General features: G+C 41.8%; 1 protein-coding gene across 5 annotated transcripts in view; it reads right to left on the minus strand.

The window, feature by feature from the left end:
- Positions 1-9,300: 9,300 nt before the first annotated feature.
- The window catches only part of LOC112235563 (RNA binding protein fox-1 homolog 3), a 310,477-nt gene continuing 292,234 nt past the window's right edge, over positions 9,301-27,543 (minus strand). For 3 of the 5 annotated variants that reach the window (XM_042327694.1, XM_042327695.1, XM_042327696.1), the window contains 3 exons: positions 25,364-25,422; positions 23,285-23,363; positions 20,180-21,103 (listed from right to left, as the gene is read on the minus strand). In XM_042327694.1, the coding sequence (XP_042183628.1) occupies positions 21,059-21,103; positions 23,285-23,363; positions 25,364-25,422 (183 nt within the window). In that variant the 3' untranslated portion in view covers positions 20,180-21,058. Of the gene's footprint in view, positions 9,550-20,178; positions 21,104-23,284; positions 23,364-25,363; positions 25,423-27,543 lie in introns of those variants that run through there. The other 2 variants (XM_042327697.1, XM_042327698.1) reach the window with 2 other exon arrangements.

Raw genomic sequence — 27,543 nt, forward strand, 5'->3', positions numbered from 1 at the left:
ATAACAACATTGATTACATAACAGCATTGATAACACATAACAACATTGATAACACATAACAGCATTGATAACACATAACAGCATTGATAACACATAACACCATTGATTACATAACAGCATTGATTACATAACAGCATTGATTACATAACAGCATTGATTACATAACAGCATTGATAACACATAACATCATTGATTACATAACAGCATTGATAACACATAACAACATTGATAACACATAACAACATTGATTACATAACAGCATTGATTACATAACAGCATTGATAACACATAACAACATTGATAACACAACAGCATTGATAACACAAAACAGCATTGATAACACATAACAGCATTGATTACATAACAGCATTGATAACACATAACAGCATTGATAACACATAACAACATTGATTACATAACAGCATTGGTAACACATAACAACATTGATTACATAACAGCATTGATAACACATAACAACATTGATAACACATAACAGCATTGATAACACATAACAGCATCGATAACACATAACAACATCGATGACACATAACAGCATTGATAACACATAACAGCATTGATTACATAACAGCATTGATTACATAACAGCATTGATTACATAACAGCATTGATAACACATAACACCATTGATTACATAACAGCATTGATTACATAACAGCACTGATTACATAACAGCATTGATAACACATAACAGCATTGATTACATAACAGCATTGATAACACATAACAACATTGATAACATAACAGCATTGATTACATAACAGCATTGATAACACAACAGCATTGATTACATAACAGCATTGATAACACATAACAACATTGATAACACATAACAACATTGATTACATAACAGCATTGATAACACATAACAGCATTGATAACACATAACAACATTGATAACACATAACAACATTGATTACATAACAGCATTGATTACATAACAGCATTGATTACATAACAGCATTGATAACACAACAGCATTGATTACACAACAGTATGATAACACATAACAATATTGATAACACATAACAACATTGATTACATAACAGCATTGATTACATAACAGCATTGATAACACATAACAACATTGATAACGCATAACAACATTGATTACATAACAGCATTGATTACATAACAGCATTGATAACACATAACAACATTGATTACATAACAGCATTGATTACATAACAGCATTGATAACACATAACAACATTGATTACATAACAGCATTGGTAACACATAACAACATTGATTACATAACAGCATTGATAACACATAACAACATTGATAACACATAACAGCATTGATAACACATAACAGCATCGATAACACATAACAACATCGATGACACATAACAGCATTGATAACACATAACAGCATTGATTACATAACAGCATTGATTACATAACAGCATTGATTACATAACAGCATTGATAACACATAACAGCATTGATTACATAACAGCATTGATTACATAACAGCACTGATTACATAACAGCATTGATAACACATAACATCATTGATTACATAACAGCATTGATAACACATAGCAACATTGATAACACATAACAACATTGATTACATAACAGCATTGATTACATAACAGCATTGATAACACATAACAACATTGATAACATAACAGCATTGATTACATAACAGCATTGATAACACAACAGCATTGATTACATAACAGCATTGATAACACATAACAACATTGATAACACATAACGACATTGATTACATAACAGCATTGATAACACATAACAGCATTGATAACACATAACAACATTGATAACACATAACAACATTGATTACATAACAGCATTGATTACATAACAGCATTGATTACATAACAGCATTGATAACACAACAGCATTGATTACACAACAGTATGATAACACATAACAACATTGATAACACATAACAACATTGATTACATAACAGCATTGATTACATAACAGCATTGATAACACATAACAACATTGATAACACATAACAACATTGATTACATAACAGCATTGATAACACAACAGCATAGATTACACAACAGCATTGATAACACATAACAGCATTGATTACATAACAGCATTGATAACACATAACAACATTGATTACATAACAGCATTGATTGCATAACAGCATTGATTACATAACAGCATTGATAACACATAACAACATTGATAACATAACAGCATTGGTTACATAACAGCATTGATAACACAACAGCATTGATTACATAACAGCATTGATAACACATAGCAACATTGATAACACATAACAACATTGATTACATAACAGCATTGATTACATAACAGCATTGATAACACATAACAACATTGATAACACATAACAACATTGATTACATAACAGCATTGATTACATAACAGCATTGATTACATAACAGCATTGACAACACAAAACAGCATTGATAACACATAACAACATTGATTACATAACAGCATTGATTACATAACAGCATTGATAACACAACAGCATTGATTACACAACAGCATTGATAACACAAAACAGCATTGATAACACATAACAGCATTGATTACATAACAGCATTGATAACACATAACATTGATTACACAACAGCATTGATAACACATAACAACATTGATAACTCATAACAACATTGATTACATAACAGCATTGATAACACAACAGCATTGATTACACAACAGCATTGATAACACAAAACAGCATTGATAACACATAACAGCATTGATTACATAACAGCATTGATAACACATAACAACATTGATTACATAACAGCATTGATTACGTAACAGCATTGATAATACATAACAGCATTGATCAAATAGCTAGACCATTCACACCTTACATTTAGTTTGAATATCCTTGTTTTTCACCACTCGTCCCTATGTGGTAGGTGTAGAAAGTTGTGTGCTATACATCATTACATCCTGTGCTAATCTCAAAAGGACTTCCAGCCAGGTAGTGATGTGAAGCTACATCCATACTGTAGCACCAGCACCAGTAGCACCAGTAGCACCAGTAGCACCAGCAGCAGTGTCTAGACCAGATGGCTGAGTGGTGATCTGATGGATGAAGTATCTACTGCTCCAGACACCCAGCCTGATAGTCCCGTCCTTCTCTCTCTCTCTCTCTCTGGACACAGGGATACAGGACCACAGGTCCAGTATAGAGCAACGCAACTCATCTGTCCACAAAAACACTGACTACAAGTATAGCTGTGCAAGGCTGGCTAGTATTCACACGTCAGTAAAAGCAAGGAAAAGGTTGCAACAAGGCGGCTTGGTTTATGAAATCCTGCTGACATCAGGCACACACTGCACACTGATATGTGAATGATCAATTGATATATGAATCAACTGGGTTTAAAGCAGATCGATACGTATATGCCCCATCGCTCCATGGGATTGGAGAGATGGTGTATGATGGAGTGTTATGCAGGCTCTACTAAAATGTGATCTGGTCTATGGTTTACAATAAAGGGCTTTGAATAGATACAAACCTGATATTTCACGTTGAGTGTCACGGTCCAATCAAAAGTAGCATGTGGTCATTCAGTACTACAAAATGCAATAGGACACTGAAAGCATGATTACCAGAGAAATCTAACCGCTTTCATTTAAACTCTATTAAAGTTAAAGATTTGTTGTTCATTAGATAATATGTTTTTGTTTATATCAAAGTTGATTATAACCCTTTATTAAAGTGGTACAATGTTAAGTATTTGTAGATGTTTCATAGGGATTATTATATTTTTCAAATTGTACTTCTTTAGTAGAGAGTTTGTTAATGCCTTTGTTAATATTACAGTAAATATAGGCATAATTAGTTACCTACTTGTTACCTACATGTTAATTAAGAAGTTAACTGTTCAAAATGTTCTAGAATCTCAAGGGTCCTAAATAAGAGGGACAGGTTTCAATCTTTACAACAGATCTCCATATCTAATCCTACTGTGTTCCATTTGTCCAGCACGCAGCACCCCAGGCAGCCTTGCCCTTCTATCAGGCACTGGAGGCTGCTGCTCTTTGTTATATATGCCATGGCTTGATGTATAGGGTCTTTTAGCCCCCGGTTTGGCTCAAATCCGAGGGCCCATTTGTACAGATGGGCTTTTACGTGGGCCATTTTAGCAAAGTACCCACCCCATAAAGCCAAAGTGCCTCATCGCTTCATAATTGTGTGATTATGGTCATTTCCTGTGGTCGAGGTGATAGATTATAATTTAGTCCAACAGAGGCTTTTATCATTTTTTATCTTCTCGCTTGACCTTAATCAACCACGGGATGTTTGAACAAAGCCCAAAGACAATATTTCAGATAAAAGGTGTGCATGGTGAGATCACACAACTGGTGATGGGGGAGCCTATTGTATTAAAGGACGTATGGCCTAATTAGAAACAAGTGATAAAACATGTAATGACGTTATACAGCTGAGTAATACTAACACGCAGTGGCTCGTAGGTTAAGGTAATGTAACCCGTACGAGGCTATGGTGCCACCAAGTGGGGGAACCTTGATATTACAATCTGTAAAGCGGATGGACAAACCATTACATCACATTTACCATCACAAAACAAGGCTCTGATGCTTTCTGATCCCCATTTTACAACCCAATTAAATCTAAAGATACTGCTAAATGAATACAATATAAATCCAATTTGATGATGTCATCCAAACTTCACCTAATAAGCATACATGTGTTTCCCCTTCCGGTTCTTCTAAACCACTTATTCATGATATACACAGGTAACTGCCAAAATAAAGGAAACACCAACATAAAGTGTCTTAATAGGGTGTTGGGCCACCAGAACAGAGTCAATGCACCTTGACATAGATTCTACAAGTGTCTGGAACTCTATTGGAGAGATGTGACACCATTCTTCAACGAGAAATTGCATTATTTGGTGTTTTGTTGATGGTGGAAAACACGGTCTCAGGCACCAATCCAGAATCTCCTATAAGTGTTCAACTGGGTTGAGATCTGGTGACTGAGGCACAGATACACACACACGCGCACACACACACACACTTTTTCTAGCCATGGTAGCCAAAGTAATGGGCAAATGGGCATTTTTATACATGACCATAAGCATAATAGGATGATTTAAATGCTTAATTAACTGAGGAACCACACCTGTTGGGAAGCAGCTGCTTTCAATATCCGTTGTATCCTCCATTAACTCAAGTGCTTTCTTTATTTTGGCAGTTACTTGTAGATCACTTACCATAATAAATGGAAGCATATATGCAGTGTTCACGTGCTAGTCAAAACTAGGAAAACGCAGAAATGTTCGACTTGCTAACTGGTTGAATGTGGCACGTGTATAACTATACTGAACAAAAATATAAATGCAACATGCAATAATTTCAACGATTTTACTGAGTAACAGTTCATATAAGGAAATCAGTCAATCTATGGATTTCACATGACTGGGCAGGGGCGCTGCCATGGGCATAGGCCCACCCACTGGGGAGCCCCCCTCCCCCCCCAGGAGTTGTGCCCTGCCCCCCTTCCACCTGCCACATCTCCCCCAGCTCTCGGTGTCATTGTGATGTCCCATCAAGGGATGTTCTGTCCTTAGGGAGTCCACACACACTACACACACTGCTACAGTAACTCATCTTCCTCTACACTGTAACACTCAGGCCAAAAATACACTACCTTTTGGTTGAAGTAGACAAGTTTATTCATGATAATAATGATGATGATGAGGATGATGATAATATGAATAATTAGTCATAATTATAATAACGTTAATGTCATAATAAATAGAACTCTTAATCTGAAGCACATAAGAGAAGCATACAGAAAGAGAAATAAAGAACACAAAGTTTAGAACACAGAGCCAGAGGAGAGGGGACTTTTAGAGACTTTTACCTTTCAATATATCCATTGAATTTTTTAACATTTTTGAACTTTATTTAACTGGAACATTTACAAAAAGGAGAAAGAGATATATTTAAAAAATCCTTATAAATAAATGTGTCATTATAGAACAAAATACAAGATTTTGGGAGTCAGAGGGGAGGGGGGGATATTATGTACAGTAGGTTCAGGAATACAAAAGGGACGGTAGACTCACACAGTAGAACGGGAGGGGGTGATACAGTAGTAACTCTCTCTCAGAGGGATATCCTGCTCATGTCACAGCTCAAGCCATTGTGCTCAGGGCTCAGGAAGATAAGGACTGGTACTTGCAGTCTACACAGAGATCAGGAGGGCGGCCTGCTGCCTGCCTGCCTGCCTGACATCCTACCTGCTGTTTCTTCACACTCACATTTCACCTGAAACTGACTGGGAGTTAGTTAGCCACATACACTATGTAACTCTCACAATCAAATCAACATCTATACACTAAACCTGCTTATGATCATTGCCTTCCTCAACAGTACCTGTTACTTAGTGTGATGATGAATATACATGTTATTTCCATAAGGGTGTCTGTAATATAGCTGAGAGAAAGTAGTTGGGGCCCTGCAGGGCCAGAGTAGTTGGGGCCCTGCAGGGTCAGAGTAGTTGGGGCCCTGCAGGGTCGGAGTAGTTGGGGCCCTGCAGGGCCAGAGTAGTTGGGGCCCTGCAGGGTCGGAGTAGTTGGGGCCCTGCAGGGCCAGAGTAGTTGGGGCCCTGCAGGGTCGGAGTAGTTGGGGCCCTGCAGGGCCGGAGTAGTTGGGGCCCTGCAGGGCCGGAGTAGTTGGGGCCCTTTAGGGCCAGAGTAGTTGGGGCCCTTTAGGGCCAGAGTAGTTGGGGCCCTGCAGGGTCAGAGTAGTTGGGGCCCTGCAGGGCCAGAGTAGTTGGGGCCCTGCAGGGCCAGAGTAGTTGGGGCCCTGCAGGGCCAGAGTAGTTGGGGCCCTGCAGGGCCGGAGTAGTTGGGGCCCTGCAGGGCCGGAGTAGTTGGGGCCCTTTAGGGCCAGAGTAGTTGTGAATGACTCTCTGGAGCACGAGTTATCTGTTGGCAATCAGCAAGTTGTTAAGCAGTTCTGTAGCATATTTCTAGGCCAAAATGTGTGTCTGTGATTCTCTGTATTTGAGTGTGTGTTCATGTGTCTTTGTTTAAAGATGCATTATGAAGGTTTCATATAATTTCAGCCAGTAGTTTTTCGGTCCCCGAAAACTGTGCACAATTGTGTACAACGTCATCCATTTTGTCTTGCAAAAAGAATGTGCATGATATGTTAGGAAATCCAATTCATACAGCATGTTACGAATTTGTAAGTGCTTAAGATCCTGTCCAATCTCTTTAAGTGCAGGGGGAGGGGAAGATCAGTTCACACAATCACCATCACACTTTCAGTCATATAACACATGATCACATGTTACAGTATATCAGGGGTATAGCTTGTAGGAGGGTGCCCCTTATCTACCCCCTCTACTCCCTGACACCACCACAGCCCATATAATAGATATGTATATATATATATATGTATATATATATATATTTATATACAGAAAAAGAATACATACTTGTTGGAAACCCTAGACATTAAAATACATTCAAGAACTGAACCAACATTCTTGTTTAAACATGTTTACAGTGACTCTCCTGATATAAAGTAAGGTTGCTTCAACAAATTAAAACGTTTTTTTCTTCTTTAAAAGTTTTCAGTGCTGCAAATCACACAAATAAATATTCTCAGAATACATTGACAAAACAACATTGTAATTGACATGTTTCAGCCCTCATTCCTTTATTACCATTGGATGGGCACTAGTTCTATAATGTTTATCAAGCGACATAGTCCATATGCCTTAGGCTTGTGTTTTGGTTATGCACCTGCTGATGTATTACAATTAGATTATTCGATTATAATTCAATTGTTACATGGACATTGATGAGTATTTCTCTTCTCTGGAAACGTGCGTCGTTAGTTAAATGCACCCTGGCTTGTTGGTCTGTCTGTTTGAGATACTTTGTCCACTGGTGCAGATAGAGACACAAAGGCTTGGGCTTTGACCCTGGCAGGAGAGGAAAGTCAGGGACTAACACATCAAACTCTCTTTCTCTCGTCGTGAATCAGAGACCTCTGCTGGGGCTTGGAGAGGAAAGGGAGCTGGGGGAGGAACTTATCTCATTTCTCTACTGGCTTACCCACAGACAAGTAGACCAGTGACAGTACTGCCCATGGAGAGTGGACCAGTGGTGCTGCCAGGAGGAAGTGGAGTCATGACGACAGTACCCACAGACAAGTAGACCAGTGACAGTACTGCCCATGGAGAGTGGACCAGTGATGCTGCCAGGAGGAAGTGGAGTCATGACAACAGTACCCACAGACAAGTAGACCAGTGACAGTACTGCCCATGGAGAGTGGACCAGTGGTGCTGCCAGGATGAAGTGGAGTCATGACGACAGTACCCACAGACAAGTAGACCAGTGACAGTACTGCCCATGGAGAGTGGACCAGTGGTGCTCCCAGGAGGAAGTGGAGTCATGATGACAGTACCCACAGACAAGTAGACCAGTGACAGTACTGCCCATGGAGAGTGGACCAGTGGTGCTGCCAGGAGGAAGTGGAGTCATGACGACAGTACCCACAGACAAGTAGACCAGTGACAGTACTGCCCATGGAGAGTGGACCAGTGGTGCTGCCAGGAGGAAGTGGAGTCATGACGACAGTATCCACAGGGAAGTAGAGAACAGCAGTGACTACCCATAGGAAGTTGGCCAGTGACACTGCAACAGGAAGTGGAACAGTGGAACAGTGGCACCAGCGCAAGGAAGGAAGCGGATCAGTGAGACCACGAAAAGACCGCACACAGGAAGTGTAACCATAGAGACCTCCAGCTGGAAGTTAACCTTTGACTCCGACCCACAGAAAGTGGACTTGTAATACAATGCTTTTGCCCGGATGCTGAACCCTCCTAGCCTGCCACTGTAACATTACTGTATGTATATATATATATATATATATATATATATATATATATATATATATATATATATATATATATATATATATATATATATATATATATATATATATATATATATATATGTATGTATATACATATATATATATATATATATCACCTCCTCTTGTCTGTCAGTGACAGGAGTGGTGTGCCAGAGAGAGAAGAGCAGGACTCTCCCTCTCCACCACAGAATCAGCATCGAGGGCCAACTGTTCATCTTCCTTACCAAAAACATAAAAACATATTTGTACATATATACTGTTTTATACACTTTTTACTTGTAAATCACAAGCTGTAAATCACAAAAGTATAGAAAAATAAAATGTGTTATAATAATAACAGGATGCTTTCTCTCTTTTTTCTCTCGTTGTCTTTCTCTTCTATCCGGCAAAGGTGGTCCTTGGTGGAAACTGGCTCACTCCGTCTGTAGCGCTTGTGGCTGGTTTTGACACTGCCGCGGCACCACTCCACACGCACGCCTCCCGTCCTTCCTCACCAGCCTCAGTAGAGGGACTCCTTCTCTTCTTCTCCTGTTGGTTTCTTAAAGCTAGTTCTCCTCTTCTCGTTGTTTTCATCTGTGATGTCCATCAATACTGAGCACAGCGTTGCCTTTGTTATTTACTGGAGGTGAATAGGAAGAAGAGCAGGGAGACATGGGTAAGTATGCAGAACATCTCTGATTGACACATATAGACAGACAACCTACTTGTGCATTTCACTACTTTTAATCATAAAGTTTGTTCTGTTAAGTTTGCTGTGTTTCCTATTCCAAAAAACCTATTCAATATGATGATTCCATACCAGAAACCAGAATGTCAAAATTCTTTGAATATAAACGTTGAGAAAATGTATAGAATAAAAAGTACACTACTCTCACAAAAGTTCCCCTCCATCTTTGTTAAAGCTCTGCACCCCAGGGAGGGGGAAAGGTACACAATGTCAGGTTAAGACGGGCTGACGGATTGATGTCAAACCACCCGATTGAGAAGCATGCTTAAATCAACTGAAAGGGAAGCTTTTGAGCGAAAAAAGAGAGCATTCTTTTTTCATGCCAGCCTGAAAGTCATACAGCACAAAAGTGAGCTTTAAAGAGCGTAGGCCAAAGCAAATGTTACTTTTCCCCACAGAACAGAGGGCCATTATCACTCTTCTGGAGTTTACAGTGTACAGTGAAGAGAGTCATACTGAGGCCTATAGCAGTAGTGGAGAGAGGGAGAGAGGGAGGAGAGAGAGGGAGAGAGGGATGAGAGAGAGGGAGGAGAGAGAGGGAGGAGAGTGAGGGAGAGAGGGAGGAGAGAGGGAGAGAGGGAGAAGAGAGGGAGAGCGAGGGAGGAGAAGGGGGAGAGAGAGAGGGAGGGAGGAGAGAGAGGGAGAAGAGAGAGGGAGAGAGGGAGGAGAGAGATAGGGATAAGAGAGATGGAGAGAGGGAGGAGAGAGAGGGAGATAGGGAGGAGAGAGGGAGAGAGGGAGAAGAGAGGGAGAGCGAGGGAGGAGAGAGGGAGGAGAGAGGGAGGAGAGAGGGGAGAAGAGAGCGAGGGGGAGAGGGAGAGAGGGAGGGAGGAGAGAGAGGGAGAAGAGAGAGGGAGAGAGGGGGAGAGAGAGGTAGAAGAGAGAGGGAAGAGAGAGAGAGGGAGAAGAGAGAGGGAGGAGAGAGAGAGGGAGAAGAGAGATGGAGAGAGGGAGGAGAGAGAGTGAGATAGGGAGAAGAGAGAGGCAGGAGAGAGGCAGGAGAGAGAGAGAGAGAGGGAGGAGAGAGAGGGAGAGAGAGAGAAAATAGAGAGGGAGAGAGAGAGAAGAGAGAGGGAGAGAGGGAGGAGAGAGAGGGAGAAAGAAAGGGAGGAGAGAGAGGGAGAGAGAGGGAGAGAGTGAGAAGAGAGAGGGAGAGAGGGAGAAGAGAGAGGGAAAGAGGGATGAGAGAGGGGGAGAGAGGGGAGAGAGGGAGAAGAGAGAAGGAGAGAGGGAGAAGAGAGAGAGAGAGAGATGGGGAGAAGAGAGATGGAGAGAGGGAGGAGAGAGAGGGAGAGAGGCAGGAGAGAGAGGGAGAGGGAGGAGAGAGAGGGAGAGAGAGAATAGAGAGGGAGAGAGAGAGAAGAGAGAGGGAGAGAGGGAGGAGAGAGAGGGAGAGGCTGGAGAGAGAGGGAGAGAGAGGGAGAGAGGGAGAAGAAAGAGGGAGAGATGGATTAGAGAGAGGGGAGAGAGAGGGAGAGAGGGAGAAGAGAGAGGGAGAGCGGGATAAGTGAGATGTAGAGAGGGAGGAGAGAGAGGTAGAGAGGGAGAAGAGAGAGGGAAAGAGGGAGGAGAGAGAGGGAGAGAGGGAGGAGAGAGAGGGAGAGAGGGAGAAGAGAGAGGGAGAGAAGGAGAGACCGAGAAGAGAGAGGGAGAGAGGAAGGAGAGAGAGGCAGGAGAGAGACAGGTGTCCTTGGACCCTCGTCATGACAGTCTCTCCCTAATTCAGCAGCGCGCAGAGAGGAAAACGAGGAAAACGAGAGGAAAACGAGGCAAGGCTTTCATTTTGACATGGCTTTGTAGTGCTTTTTCACACCTCCTCTGGAGAAGTAACAATTGAATGTGTGGCATGCTAATCTCAGCCCAGAATGACTCTTTGTCTCTCTCTACATCTCCCTCTGCCTCTCCCTCTGCCTCTCCCTCTGTCTCTCCCTCCACTTCCCTGTCTCTCCCTCCATCTCCCTGTCTCTCCTCCCTTTCTTTCTCCCTCTCTCCCTCTGTCTCTTCATCCATCTCCCTCTGTCTCTCCTCCACCTCCCTGTCTCTCCCTCCATCTCCCTGTATCTCCCTCCATCTCACTGTCTCTCCCTCCATCTCCCTCTGTCTCTCTACCCATCTCCCTCTGTCTCTCCCTCCATCTCTCTCTGTCTCTCCCTCCATCTCCCTCTGTCTCTCCATCTATCTCCCTCTGTCTCTCCCTCTATCTCCCTCTGTCTCTCTATCCATCTCCCTCTGTCTCTCTATCCATCTCCCTCTGTCTCTCCCTCCATCTCCCTCTGTCTCTCCATCTATCTCCCTCTGTCTCTCCCTCCATCTCCCTCTGTCTCTCCATCCATCTCCCTCTGTCTCTCCATCCATGGAGCAGCCTGCCTCATCTTCAGTCCTACGGAGGTCTCACTGGGGACTCTCTATACTAAAATATCCCCATCACTGTTTCACTATATAGCAGAGCAGAGTGGGAACACAATAGCACCTGCGCTACATATAGTGCTCCTCACTGACAGGCAGACCAGCATTGGAGGAGCTGCAGTGACAAATATATTAATCACTCACGGACAAGTCAATTCAGGGGAGGTTTGGGTCAGTGCTGTAGCAAGTGGCCACTGTCACTGAGGAAGTGCAATGCATTGCACTGTACCTAAATTGAACATCTACTTATCTATACAATGCTGGTTTAAATCTGTAGAAATATTGGGTTTCATTAAACGTGAACAGGAATGGTAGAAGATTTCATTTGACTGTGCCTGATCAGGATTACAATCAACAAGCTGGAAACAGATGAAACATAGAGCTCCAATGACAAACAACATGCTCTCAGAACTGCTTTATTCTGACACTCAAAACAATCAGAGGTTGCTGAGATATGTCACATATACTAACAACTAAGTCATTGATGAAAGAAGACAAAGGAAATGTAATATACTGTACCAATAAATCAGAAGCCAATTACTTACACCTTTCAGACAATATATACTTTTTTTTAGAAATGACATACTGTACAACTCATAGAACAAGTTCAGCTGAATTGAAAATACACAGATAAAACCACTATATATATGAATACATAGAAACCAGATAATCAGAGAATTGGTAATATATGTGTATATACATGTATATATTTACAGGAACTTTTAAAACTTTTTTAGCTTGTTTCCCTTTTTCTCTACAAATCTTTCAGATGGATAAAGAAATGATACGGTCAGCTTATCAAGGCTTACTGACTATAATAGTAAATGCATCATAATGAACTAACAAACTGTGCGTTCAATTGACATAAATAAATAAACATGTTTAAATGTGAGCAGACTGTATATGACTGGTCATGTGGTTTAACACCTTCATTGAGTGTTTTTAATAATGTAGCTAGCTACGAAAAACCAATGTATATGGGATAGAGGATATTATAAAACTGGAAAACCTTTCAGCCTCTACACTATAGATACACATTTTTAATATTTAGCAAAATATAATAAGACACAATATATATTAGCTATTGACATGTTATATGAAGCCTTGATAATTGGACATTTTAACAGTGTAACAATGAATACATTGATTATAAAGGGAGGAAGAGTTGTACGGACATATTACAACTTTAACTGACAACACTCAAACCCATCCAAGTAAAAACACGGCATCACTGCAATGTCCTCATGAATAAAACTGACCCCGAGTAACCCTGAAAGTAGAGGATGTCAATGAAAAGGTGTGTTCTAGGCTGACTTTCTTTTTTAACTGTGAAATGTAGCTGCTGGTAGACTGAGATCTGCACATTGCTATAGTGAAGATGTAGTGTAGGAATGGCCTGTAAGTGAAGCTAGCGATACAGTGATTGATAGTGGCTGATTAGCCTGCTCTAATTTGTGGTGGTGAGGCATGGCGGCTAACACCCCTCCTGGGCATTGATGTTCCTCTCATAGGAGCTAGCATCTTATCAGGCGGGTTCACGTGCAGACAGGAAATGAGTGGGTGCTTAAAGTGGAAGATTCTATTTTACTGTACAAGGTTTTACAAGGTTAGGTTATCAATGAGTTAGGACTTATAAAGTGATTTATTGAGGCAAAGAGTTGTCATGGAGAGAGATTTCAGGATGTCTAGACTAGAGGAAAGAAGTTGGCAAACCTCAAAAACACACAGCCAGTGAAAAACATGAATTACTATTCGTCACACTATGGCCTCCAGTGTATTTGCTAAACGATAGCTTCAGAAGAGCAGCCTTCATTAAGATGTCTGCTCTCAGTCTCTGACACTGTGGCTTTCCTACTCAACTCATTTATGACTTATCTGCACCCAAACTGAACAGGGGGATTCAAATAGTCTATTTCCTTTCAAGCGGATCAACTGGTACTATAGTAATTACTAAGTTTCTCTCCCCAATTAAGTTCAGTGTAGAAGTAGCCGTCTGCAAAATAGGATTTTGAAACAACAGCTGTAATGACGGGCATCATTAGGAATTGGTAGGCAGTGAGAGGGAGAATTCAAAGCCATGAGGTTCTCTTTGACCAAGGCAGAGGGGAGTATTTTCCTTGGCGTTCAGTGTATGCGTGTGGAGCTGTCTCTTTTATAATATATATATTTTGTGTGGAGCTGTCTCAATGTGTTCAAACAGCAGACTTCCACTGCTGTAAATTCAGCTTAAGACGTAGACGCTAATTGAGTTGAAGAAACAGTGGAACTTGGCTTCAGTGAGCCGTTGTTATTGGGGGATTCTCTGTGTTAGTTCCACAGAGAATCCAGTTGCGCCAGCTTTGTCAAACCTACTATTCACACACACACACACACACACACACACACACACACACACACACACACACACACACACACACACACACACACACACACACACACGGTGTAATTTAATCAGAAACACCTACAAATACATGAATAACAATGAAGCTGTTTTGAATCATATAAAAGCCCCCATGGTAGGACCCTAAATACTGGTATATAAAAGCCCCCATGGTAGGACCCTAAATACTGGTATATAAAAGCCCCCATGTTAGGACCCTAAATACTGGTATATAAAATCCCCCATGGTAGGCCCCTAAATACTGGTATATAAAAGCCACCATGGTAGGACCCTAAATACTGGTATATAAAAGCCCCCATGGTAGGACCCTAAATACTGGTATATAAAAGCCCCCATGGTAGGATCCTAAATACTGGTATATAAAAGCCCCCATGGTAGGACCCTAAATACTGGTATATAAAAGCCCCCATGGTAGGCCCCTAAATACTGGCATATAAAAGCCACCATGGTAGGACCCTAAATACTGGTATATAAAAGCCCCCATGGTAGGACCCTAAATACTGGTATATAAAAGCCCCCATGGTAGGACCCTAAATACTGGTATATAAAAGCCCCCATGGTAGGACCCTAAATACTGGTATATAAAAGCCCCCATGGTAGGACCCTAAATACTGGTATATAAAAGCCCCCATGGTAGGACCCTAAATACTGGTATATAAAAGCCCCCATGGTAGGACCCTAAATACTGGTATATAAAAGCCCCCATGGTAGGCCCCTAAATACTGGCATATAAAAGCCACCATGGTAGGACCCTAAATACTGGTATATAAAAGCCCCCATGGTAGGACCCTAAATACTGGTATATAAAAGCCCCCATGGTAGGACCCTAAATACTGGTATATAAAAGCCCCCATGGTAGGACCCTAAATACTGGTATATAAAAGCCCCCATGGTAGGACCCTAAATACTGGTATATAAAAGCCCCCATGGTAGGACCCTAAATACTGGTATATAAAAGCCCCCATGGTAGGACCCTAAATACTGGTATATAAAAGCCCCCATGGTAGGACCCTAAATACTGGTATATAAAAGCCCCCATGGTAGGACCCTAAATACTGGTATATAAAAGCCCCCATGGTAGGACCCTAAATACTGGTATATAAAAGCCCCCATGGTAGGACCCTAAATACTGGTATATAAAAGCCCCCATGGTAGGACCCTAAATACTGGTATATAAAAGCCCCCATGGTAGGACCCTAAATACTGGTATATAAAAGCCCCCATGGTAGGACCCTAAATACTGGTATATAAAAGCCCCCATGGTAGGACCCTAAATACTGGTATATAAAAGCCCCCATGGTAGGACCCTAAATACTGGTATATAAAAGCCCCCATGGTAGGACCCTAAATACTGGTATATAAAAGCCCCCATGGTAGGACCCTAAATACTGGTATATAAAAGCCCCCATGGTAGGACCCTAAATACTGGTATATAAAAGCCCCCATGGTAGGACCCTAAATACTGGTATATAAAAGCCCCCATGGTAGGACCCTAAATACTGGTATATAAAAGCCCCCATGGTAGGACCCTAAATACTGGTATATAAAAGCCCCCATGGTAGGACCCTAAATACTGGTATATAAAAGGAAGAACAATGTTTTATACTTTTCTTTGATCAAGTGATGATATATTATTTTGGTATACAACATGAATCTATATCATGTTCAACATGTTGACTAAACATAACTGCTCGTATATGATGTCTTTATAAACATGGCACATCTTCAAAATGATCAAAATCAAACAGATAACACTTGAGAGGATACATACGTAAATGATATCATTATACGAATAGTTGAGTAATTATAGTTGTATTCGGATCTATATATCATGTCTCTTGGCTTGATCTACTTACAAAATAGTTTCTTTGAAATGTTCCCATTTTCTCAAGAGTTCATAGGAGGTAACTACTGAGTTGAAGACGTGTACTAGAGTACATTAACATGGTATGACAACACGCAGGTGTTATAATACATAAATGGAAGGAGTTTGGAACCACAAAGACTCTTCCTAGAGCTGTATGGAACAAGGTATTCTCTCCTGAAAGTGGAATATGATACAATCATGTTCACAGTCCATTTCTCTCCTAATAATGGAAAGTCTATAATCTCTCACTGTACCTGCTCTAGTAATTCAGCTCTTCCAGAGAGATTTAGGCTAAATAAACCAAGAAGACAATGCTCTGTCATTGTAAAGTGGGGGAACCCACTGGTAGTGTTTGGTGGGTATGCTTGACTTATGCTAGTCATTTCGGGTGCTGGTATTGTTTTATTTAGGTGCAGGAGCTCAAGCAGTAGAACATCTGAGGTGCCGGTGCTCAGCTCTGGTAAGCTCCTGCCCAAGTCAAGCACTGATTATGTCAAGAAAATCTTCAATAAACAGACAAGCATTCTACTGATACAATTAGTTGTCAGATCAAATCACTTGTAGTGGTTTATCCTGAGGTACAGAATGTTTTGTGCAATACTGAAAAGTGAATAGTTATCAGGAATTGCACTACAGTACTTCATAGATGAGTCGACAGCGTAGCCTACTAAAAATAATGATTACCCATCTCTAAACGTCACATACAGTGGAGAGAACAAGTATTTGATACACTGACGATTTTGCAGGTTTTCCTACTTACAAAGCATGTAGAGGTCTGTCATTTTTATCATAGGTACACTTCAACTGTGAGAGACGGAATCTAAAACAAAAATCCAGAAAATCACATTGTATGATTTTTAAGTAATTAATTAGCATTTTATTGCATGACATAAGTATTTGATCACCTACCAACCAGTAAGAATTCTGGCTCTCACAGACCTGTTAGTTTTTCTTTAAGAAGCCCCCCTGTTCTCCACTCATTACTTGTATTAACAGCACCTGTTTGAAGTCGTTACCTGTATAAAAGACACCTGTCCACACACTCAATCAAACAGACTCCAACCTCTCCACAATGGCCAAGACCAGAGAGCTGTGTAAGGACATCAGGGATAGAATTGTAGACCTGCACAAGGCTGGGATGGGCTACAGGACAATAGGCAAGCAGCTTGGTGAGAAGGCAACAACTGTTGGCGCAATTATTAGAAAATGGAAGAATTTCAAGATGACGGTCAATCACCCTCGGTCTGGGGCTCCACGCAATATCTCACCTCGTGGGGCATCAATGATCATGAGGAAGGTGAGGGATCAGCCCAGAACTACACGGCAGGACCTGGTCAATGACCTGAAGAGAGCTGGGACCACAGTCTCAAGGAAAACCATTAGTAACACACTACGCCGTCATGGATTAAAATCCTGCAGCACACGCAAGGTCCCCCTGCTCAAGCCAGCGCATGTCCAGGCCAGTCTGAAGTTTGCCAATGACCATCTGGATGATCCAGAGGAGGAATGGGAGAAGGTCATGTGGTCTGATGAGACAAAAATATAGCTTTTTGGTCTAAACTCCACTCGCCGTGTTTGGAGGAAGAAGAAAGATGAGTACAACCCCAAGAACACCATCCCAACCGTGAAGCATGGAGGTGGAAAATTTGGGGACGCTTTTCTGCAAAGGGGATTGGACGACTGCACCGTATTGAGGGGAGGATGGATGGGGCCATGTATCGCGAGCTCTTGGCAAACAACCTCCTTCCCTCAGTAAGAGCATTGAAGATGGGTCGTGGCTGGGTCTTCCAGCATGACAACGACCCGAAACACACAGCCAGGGCAACTAAGGAGTGGCTCCGTAAGAAGCATCTCAAGGTCCTGGAGTGGCCTAGCCAGTCTCCAGACCTGAACCCAATAGAAAATCTTTGGAGGGAACTGAAAGTCCGTATTGCCCAGCGACAGCCCCAAAATCTGAAGAATCTGGAGAAGGTCTGTATGGAGGAGTGGGCCAAAATCCCTGCTGCAGTGTGTGCAAACCTGGTCAAGAACTACAGGAAACGTATGATCTCTGTAATTGCAAACAAAGGTTTCTGTACCAAATATTAAGTTCTGCTTTTCTGATGTATCAAATACTTATGTCATGCAATAAAATGCAAATTAATTACTTAAAAATCATACAATGTGAATTTTTAGATTTTTTTTTTAGATTCCGTCTCTCAAAGTTGAAGTGTACCTATGATAAAAGTTACAGACCTCTACATGCTTTGTAAGTAGGGAAACCTGCAAAATCGTCAGTGTATCAAATACTTGTTCTCCCCACGGTATAGTGCATTTGGGAAGCATTCAGACAACTTGACTTTTTGCAAATTTTGTTATGTTACACCTTTATTCTAAAAAATATTCAATTTAATTTTTTATTCAGCAATCTACACACAATACCCCATAATGACAAAGCAAAAATAGATTTTTAGAAAGGTGTGCAAATGTATTCAAAATAAAAAACAGAAATACCTTATTTACAAGTATTCAGACCCTTTCCGATGAGACTCGAAATTGAGCTCAGGTGCATCCTGTTTCCATTGAACATCCTTGAGATGTTTCTACAACTTGATTGGAGTCCACATGTGGTAAATTCAATTAATTTGCACATGATTTGGAAAGCCATACACCTGTCTGTACAAGGTCCCACAGCATGTCAGAGCAAACACCAAGCCATGAGGTCGAAAGAATTGTCTGTAGAGCCAGGATTGTGTCGAGGCACAGATCTGGAGAAGGGCACCAAAACATTTCTGCAGCATTGAAGATCCCCAAGAACACAGTGGCCTCCACCATTCTTAAATGAAAGACGTTTGGAACCACCAAGACTCTTCCTAGATCTGGCCGCCCGGCCAAAATGAGCAATCGGGGGAGAAGGTCCTTGGTCAGGGAGGTGACCAAGAACCCGATGGTCACTCTGACAGAGCTCTAGAGTTCCTCTGTGGAGATGGGAGAATCTCCCAGAATGACAACCATCTCTGCAGCACTCCCCCAATCAGGCCTTTATGGTAGTGACCAGACGGAAGCAACTCCTCAGTAAAAGGCACATGACAGTCCGCTTGGAGTTTGCCAAAAGGCACCTGAAGACTCTCAGACCTTGAGAAACAAGATTCTCTGGTCTGATGAAATCAAGATTGAACTTTTTGGCCTGAATGCCAAGCGTCACATCTGGAGGAAACCTGTCAATATCCCTTCGGTGAAGCATGGTGGTGGCAGCATCAGGCTGTGGGGGATGTTTTTCAGCGACAGGGACTGGGAGACTAGTCAAGATTGAGGCAAATATGAACAGAGCAAAGTAAAGAAAGATCCTTGATGAAAACCTGCTCCAGAGCGCTCAGGACCGCAGACTGGGGTGAAGGTTCACCTTCCAACAGGACAACAACCCTAAGCACACAGCCAAGATAACCCAGAAGTGACTTCTCCTTGAGTGGCCCAGCCAGAGACCGGACTTGAACCCGATCGAACATCTCTGGAGAGATCTGAAAATAGCTGAGCAGCAACGCTCCACATCTAACCTGACAGAGCTTGAGAGGATATGCAGAGAGGAATGGGAGAAACTACCCAAATACAGGTGTGCCAAGCTTGCAGCGTCATAACCAAGAAGACTCGAGGCTGTAATTGCTACCAACGGTGCTTCAACAAAGTACTTTGTAAAGCGTCTGAATGCTGAATACTGAATACTAAATCTGATATTTCTGTTTATTTTACATAGATTTTCAAGAAAATAAAAAATACATGTTTTTGCTTTTTCATTATGGGGTACTGTGTGTTGACTGATGAGGGGGGGAAACAATTGAATCAATTTTGGAATAAGGCTGTAACGTAACAAAATGTAGAAAAAGTCAAGGGGTCTAAATATTTTCTGAATGCACTGTACACTTCAGTTAATTATAAGTGAACATGCAAATCAGTGTGGAAAAAATGTGCCTGAAATAAACAAAGACATTGAATCCTTCACAATCCTAAGTCCTTTAGCCTAGAGTGCCATCACATTAGCGAGAGCTAGCCCAGTCTCAACCCCAGGTGAACTCTGACCCCTCACTGTGGTGCAATGGCGCTCACTCTGCATGCTGTCACACCACATCACTGTTAGGACTCCAATTCAAGTGCATTAGGACACTCCAACATTACAGAGCAATCATACAGTTGACAGTGGCGTCTTGTGAAATAAGAATTAGCAGGGCATGTGCATCGTCTTTTTTTATTATTAGAATTATATATTTCTAATGCTAATTGGAATACAATATTTTGTTTCCTGCTTGAATTTCATTGAATTCCAATTCAAGAATAGGCTAAATAACAGTGTATCTAATGCCCCACTAGATTGTCATCCATCTGACAGTCACTGCAGAAACACACCCCTCTGATCATGCATCATGCGTACTACAGTAGGCTCACATTGGTTATGGTGACACAGCACCCATCTACAGCAGTCACATGTGCAGAACATAACTTCTCCGAAATCAATCCAAAGCACAAAATGAATACAAAACAAATCATAGGAGCAGACCAATGATGACATCAACAAGGTTGTAGAAATCGTCTGTAGCGGGAGGGCGGGTGTCAGGGGGAGGGGTCAGCATTGGTAACCTGGAAGCTTTTAGTTTGATTTCGCGCTCCACGAAGGATGAGGTGTTTGCTTGTTTGTTAATTTTTTGATTTTTGTTTGTTGGGGGGTAATGTCTCTGTCTTTCTCTCTTTTCTTTCTGTTAGTAGGGAGTGAAGCGACTGTACCCTCCTCTGTATAGGCTAGCCTGCAACATCAAAGATGAAAAAGGACCAATCAGTATTAAGGTGGTAACAGCTTGGTTGTTGAGTTCTGTTTTTTCCACAAATTTCCTTCCTTTATTGGTTTTGTTAAAACGTCTGTGTCTGAAGGACATGGGATTAAATAACATTTAATTGAGCTGGTTTAATCAAAGTAATAATAGTTCTTGTTCATTAGAGTGTGCAGAAGTTGGGTATGTGTGTGTTCTGAGGACGGGCGGTCCAGGTGTTGGAGCTGGAGGATAAAGAACCTGGTAGTGATAAAGTATGAACTTAGTCTGAAATCATTTTGATATTTGTACCAGAGAGAAAAACCCTTTCCTAGATATCAATATTCTTCTTTTGGCTTGCCACATGGAGAAGTGGGCCCCGCCCTCAAATGCAGTTTCCATGCATTAATTACATTAAGCAACAAATTGGAAAATACTGTGTTTGTTTCATGCTTTTGACTGTAGGAAAACATTCCTCACGCAATGGCTTTCCAGGCTACAACAATGTCATAGATCCAACCAAAGCGAATTAAGTTCAAAGGAGTTTAATCATAATTCTCTTTCAAGTCCAACCATGGCGCCCACACCTTTCTGGATGTGTATTGCACCAGAGGATATTGCTCCCTAGGTTTACTGCCATGCTCTGGGTAACCAGGGCAAACACACACACACACACACACACACACACACACACACACACACACACACACACACACACACACACACACACACACACACACACACAAACCAAACAAACCTTCAAAGGCTAATATCCCTTCATTTAAAGGAACCCTCTTGCTTGTATAAAATTTTCATCAGTATAAAAAAGCATTTGCAATTTCTTCGCACGCTGGAAATCAGCAAAGAGAATTTTAAGCAACCTCGGAGGAACTAATTATTGAAAGGTTTCTAAATGCAAAAATCGCTGCTCTCTCCTTTGGAACCATTAATCAAAGAGGACTAAAGAATTAGTAACCAAACCAATTTTTTCCTGAATCTATTTCATGGTGTGTCTCTTCACTGTAAGATCTGAACTCCTATTGTGTCAAGATGGTTTATTCACTACCAGGGTCTCGCACCTCACCAGCTTCCACCCCACCACAGGGATCCCCTCAACTTCCACCCCACCATAGTGATCCCCTCAACTTCCACCCCACCACAGTGATCCCCTCAACTTGCCCCACACACACACAACCCAAGCTCAGACATGAAGGGCCAAATTCAGCCTGGCTAAGAAAGGGGGACTAAGCGTGGCAGAGAAGGGAAGGAAATTTAGAGGAAAAGAAGCACAGTTTTTAATTAAGTAAATGAAGAGGAAAAAAATAAATGTCTTAATTAATGAAAGCTTTTAGCTAGCAGCTGCACCGGGGAACTGTACACTGTTTTTTATGTTGTTGAAAAATGGCATGCATGCCGGAATGGTACATTTAAGCCTTTTGTCTGGCAGAGAGCGCTCGTCCCATCAACCTTGTGGACTGGAGGGGTGAGTGAGAGAACTCCCTCCCCCATCCCTCTCTTTCTCTTCCATGTCCCACGGCACACTGCTGCATGCGTCTGATGGTCGTTAATCTTTCAAATTAGTCTATGAGCCCAGTCCCATGCCCTCATTGTAAAACAAAACATTGAGAAACTATCTCCCCATTATAGGATGGTCTTTTACTGATAATATTTTCATCTTTGATGTTAGCTGCAAAAGCTAGCTAAAAACAGACATTAACCATTCAACTTCACCCCTTTAAGTTTAGAGTTTGGCTGAAAGGAAGAATGGGAACAACTCATTTGGAGTTGAATAGTGGCAGGAATAGAATGATTATACTAGCGTTGAAGATGCCCATGTGTTTGGATTGAATTAGTTGTAGTGATCATTCCCATTTTAGCAGTAAAAAGCCTGAATCAAATTAATATTGTATGTATGAGGTGAGCTTGTGTGACATAACATGAAACAAATCCATTTCACTGAATTCACAATGACCACATGCTAGGGAATTCTGCTGCACTCCACTAGGTTGTGCCAAACAGCATGACAAGAGGAAATAAAGCCCACTGACTTGGCTCAGTTCAATGGTCTTTATCTCCGAGTGCTCCTGGAGCGACAGAGTACTGCGGCTGGCGGCCTCTGCTCTGTGTTAGTGTGGCTAGCCAACAACAGGGTGCAGAGGAAAGCGAGAGCAGACTTACCATGGTCCCCACACTGTATGTAGCGGCAGGGCCGATTGTGTGGTGGTAGGGGTCTGCTGTTGCATAGACTCTGCCATAGCTGCAATGGAAAAGGCCAGGAGATTAGGGTCATTGACGTAGAGTATATTTTCAATGCTTGTTGGATACTTGGCCCTAAAGTCAACACTTTCAAGTCTCTAAAACAATTATGTCCCTCTCTCTACCCCCTGGTTTAGAAAATGATACAAGGCTGAGTAGAAAAGGAGTTCAAAGGTGGTTGGATCATTCTCTGTGAATACACATTGTCCTTTTCACTGTCACCTCGATTAGTTGGCAGTGATGGGTACTGAGGGGTGAGAGAAAGAGAAACAGAGAGAGAGAGAGAAAGAAAGAGAAAACAGAGAAAGATAGAGGTGCTGGAGGGCTTGGGCCCAGTCTGTGTACGCTCTCTCACCCTGCTGTTGTTTACCCAAGCTGAACAGTGGGCTCACACCACTGTCTTTTCATTGTTGCTGGTTTGGAACTAATCCTTCCAATTTCCTTCTGAGACAGGACAAGATGTGTGCCTTATTTATTTATTTACTCGACTTCACATATTCCTTTATTTACTTTTTTTCTTCAATGCTCGCTTGCAAATGAGGGTCTGTACGGAGCAGATAAGGCACTCCCAGCCAAGCACTGAGGGCACCAAATCAACCAGGAATATAAACCAAGAGGAGAGAGGGAGAAATGTCATTTTCCTTAAGGAGACAAGACATCCAGCCTACAAGGCTGGAGCGGGGCGAGGAGGACATTGAGTTATATAAATATGGTGTGTCCCATTGGAGTCCAACACCCAAGGTCAGTGAGCAGGACGTGGAGGGGGAAGGAGCTGGATGAGAAGGCTCCAGGGGAGAGGATGGGCTGTACCATGACATGGTCAGGGGTGGTCTCTGTGATATTCTTATCTACTGTGAGCACCAAACCCCAGAGTCCCACTAAGGCTAATCTATCTACAAAATGGGCTCTCACCAGAGTGGCATTGCTAACCACCTCAAGGTCAAACGGCCCCTCAGAACGTACGTTACGCGGCTTCACTACGCTGATTGGCCCCTGGCAGGGCTTCGGTAATACAAAGCAGGCCTGTGGGCACAAGCATTTTGAAAAATGAATGTTTCATATTTTATGGGGATTTTACAAGCCTCCTATGATCCCTGTGACCTCCTTTCATGATTGGCTGATTGCTCCGCTGGTAAGTCTGATAAGGTATTGCTGAGACAAACCCCTATTGATCCAATGGGCATGACCGCTTATTCAAAAAGAAACAAACAGACAAGGGAAGCAAAACAAAGCAAAACAAACAACTCGGGCGAATTACATTAAATCTCAGGAGGAAAATATAGGCAAGAGAAACAGGAATTAAATCCCTCCCAGAGGAAAAAGCCGCTGTCCAATTTCTGCTCCCTCCGAGCACGGCTGCTCATAATTCGCAGTGCGGCGAGGCCAGATAAATCTCACATTATCGATATGATCTTCAGGTTCTCAGGCAGGGTGTACGTTATCACAAGTGACATGCTCAATCCCTCCCAGATTAGATTCCCAAACCAGCCCACATCCAGCCTGACAGCGGCTTTGAAGGCCCAAATGAATCAGCCACGCCTCCTCAAACGGAGCACACCTGAACCCGAATGACATCAGTCAGAAGTGATAGAGTCCCTGCCCATCCATCCATCCCTCTCTCCCTTCCTCCCGCAGACCGCAGGCCATTCATAAATACAGTTGATATGCCCTCTCGCCCGTCAAAGGCAGAGAGGCATGGGATAGATCATCTTGTCGAACAAGGTTACTTTTTTGTGTGCTTTAGCCTGAAGCCATTGTGGATCTCCTAATGGACAGTTCAATCTGAGGGAGGGTCACAACTCCAGAGCGAGTTTATCTCCACCCTTCTATGTGGGAGATACTTTGGAGAGTTGGGGAAAGGTTGTCAGACCTTGTCACAACTTCTAATTGAATCCATCACAATATCAATGGTCTTTCATTTGTTCAAGTAATCAAATCAAATCGAATCAAATCAAATAATATAATGTGTTTTATGTTATGCAGCAGGTGGAATGTACTCACCTGTCACTGTAGGCAGCAGCGGTGGTGGGCTGGGCGTATCGGTACGCAGCGTAGCCCCCCTGTTGGAAACTCAGACAGTTACACAACCACCCACAACAGCATGTTTATTACCAGTATTCTCAAACAAGTAATAGCACGCATTTACTAAAAGATCCAACATCGGGTTTGAAACATTGTCCATTGTTGGGAACATTTCAAAACTGCATATTCTATTCATTTTTCAAGTATTCATATGAAACCATTCAAAAAGTTTAATTTCTTTAAATGGAAGAGTTGCACTGAGGCACTGAGGCAACGCAAGGTGCAAGACGCCCAGAACACAGCCAGAGGGAGCTGTTTAATATTTGGTAGCTGAGGCAGCGGAGAATGAGTGATCCCCTGTGAGACTGGGGAGGAGAGCCATGCGTTCCCTCTGTGGCACAGTGGGTGACAGTAGGTGCACAACATGGTCCACATGAGAAAGAACAGAACAGTGGTGTGTTAACGCTCCCCAAATTCCTCCCGCATTCAGAATGGGGAAGCAGCAACAGCCTGCTGCATTATTGAAGAGACCCCTTTTTCTTTACACATACTGTGTTGCACAGGAGCAAACCAAGACGTCCAGCGCCTTCACAAACTATTCACACCCTTTGAATTTTTCCACATGTTGTTGTGTTACAGCCTGAATTTAAAATGGATTGAATTGAGATGTTGTGTCACTGGCCTACAAACAATACCCCATGATGTCAAAGTGGACGTTTAGAAATGTTTACAATTTAATACAAAATAAAAAGCTGAAATGCCTTGAGTCAATAAGAATTCAACCCCTTTGTTATGGCAAGCCTAAATAGGTTCAGGAGTAAAAATGTTTTCCAATGCCTTGCAAAGAAGGGCACATATTGGTAGATTGGTAAACATAAAAAAGCAGGCATTGAATAACCCTTTGAGCATGGTGAAGTTATTAATTACACTATGGATGGTGTATCAACACACCCAGTCACTACAAAGATACAGGCGTCCTTCAGAACTCAGTTACCGGAGAGGAAGGTAGCCTCTCAGGGATTTCACCACGATGCCAACAGTTTTGAGTTTAATGGCTGTGACAGGAGAAAACTGCGGATGGATCAACAACATTGTAGTTAATCCATAATACTGACCTAATTGACAGAGTGAAAAGAAGGAAGCCTGTACCGAATAAAAATATTCCAAAACATGTATCCTGTTTGCAATAAGGCATTAAAGTAAAAAAAATGTTAAAGTAAAGAAATTAACTTTATATCCTGAATTCAAAGCGTTAAGTTTTGGGCAAATCTAATACAACACATCACTGAGTACCTCTCCTCATATTTTCAAGCATGGTGGTGGCTGTATCATGTTATGGGCATGCTTGTTTTTAAGATAAAAATAAATAGAATTGTGCAAAGCACAGGCAAAATTCGCGAGGAAAACCTGGTTCATTCTGCTTTCCAACAGACACTGGCAGACAAATTCACCTTTCAGCAGGACAATAACCTAAAAGTTGCTTACCAAGATGACGTTGAATGTTCCTGAGTGGCCCAGATACAGTTTTGACTTAAATCAGCTTGAAAATCTATGGCAAGACTTGAAAATGTCTGTCTATCAATGGTCAACAACCAACTTGACAGATCTTGAATCATGTTGAAGTAATTATGTGCAAATACTGTACAATCCAGATGTGCAAAGCTCTTAGAGACCCAGAAAGACCAAAGGTGATTTGTGAATACTTATGTAAATAGATATTTCTACATTTCATTTTCAATAAATTAGCAAACATTTCTAAAAACATGTTTTCACTTTGTCATTATGGGGGGGAAAAATAGGCTGTAACACAACAAAATATGGAATAAGTCAAGGGGTATGAATACTTTCTGAAGGCACTGTAACAGGGACTTAGTGTTTGGGAAGTCAGGACCTGTGTATTAATTTGCCAGAGTGGGAGAAGGAATTAAAAACTTCATTGGGGAGAGCAGTCATTACTCCAACTGAAAAATGAAGCTGTTCACCTACTGGAGAATTGGCCCATCTCCATCCTATATCCTACGATGGGTATATAGGTGGTAGTGCTGAGAGTGCTTTTTGAGGTCGGTTCGGTTTCGGTTTGATTATTAAAAAATAATCACGGTTTTCGATGGTGATTTTTTTTTGATTACATTAAATGCACTATTTATTGTGGTGTAACA

The sequence above is a fragment of the Oncorhynchus tshawytscha genome, linkage group LG09 (genome assembly GCF_018296145.1).
Source record: "Oncorhynchus tshawytscha isolate Ot180627B linkage group LG09, Otsh_v2.0, whole genome shotgun sequence".
Classification (NCBI taxonomy): domain Eukaryota; kingdom Metazoa; phylum Chordata; class Actinopteri; order Salmoniformes; family Salmonidae; genus Oncorhynchus; species Oncorhynchus tshawytscha.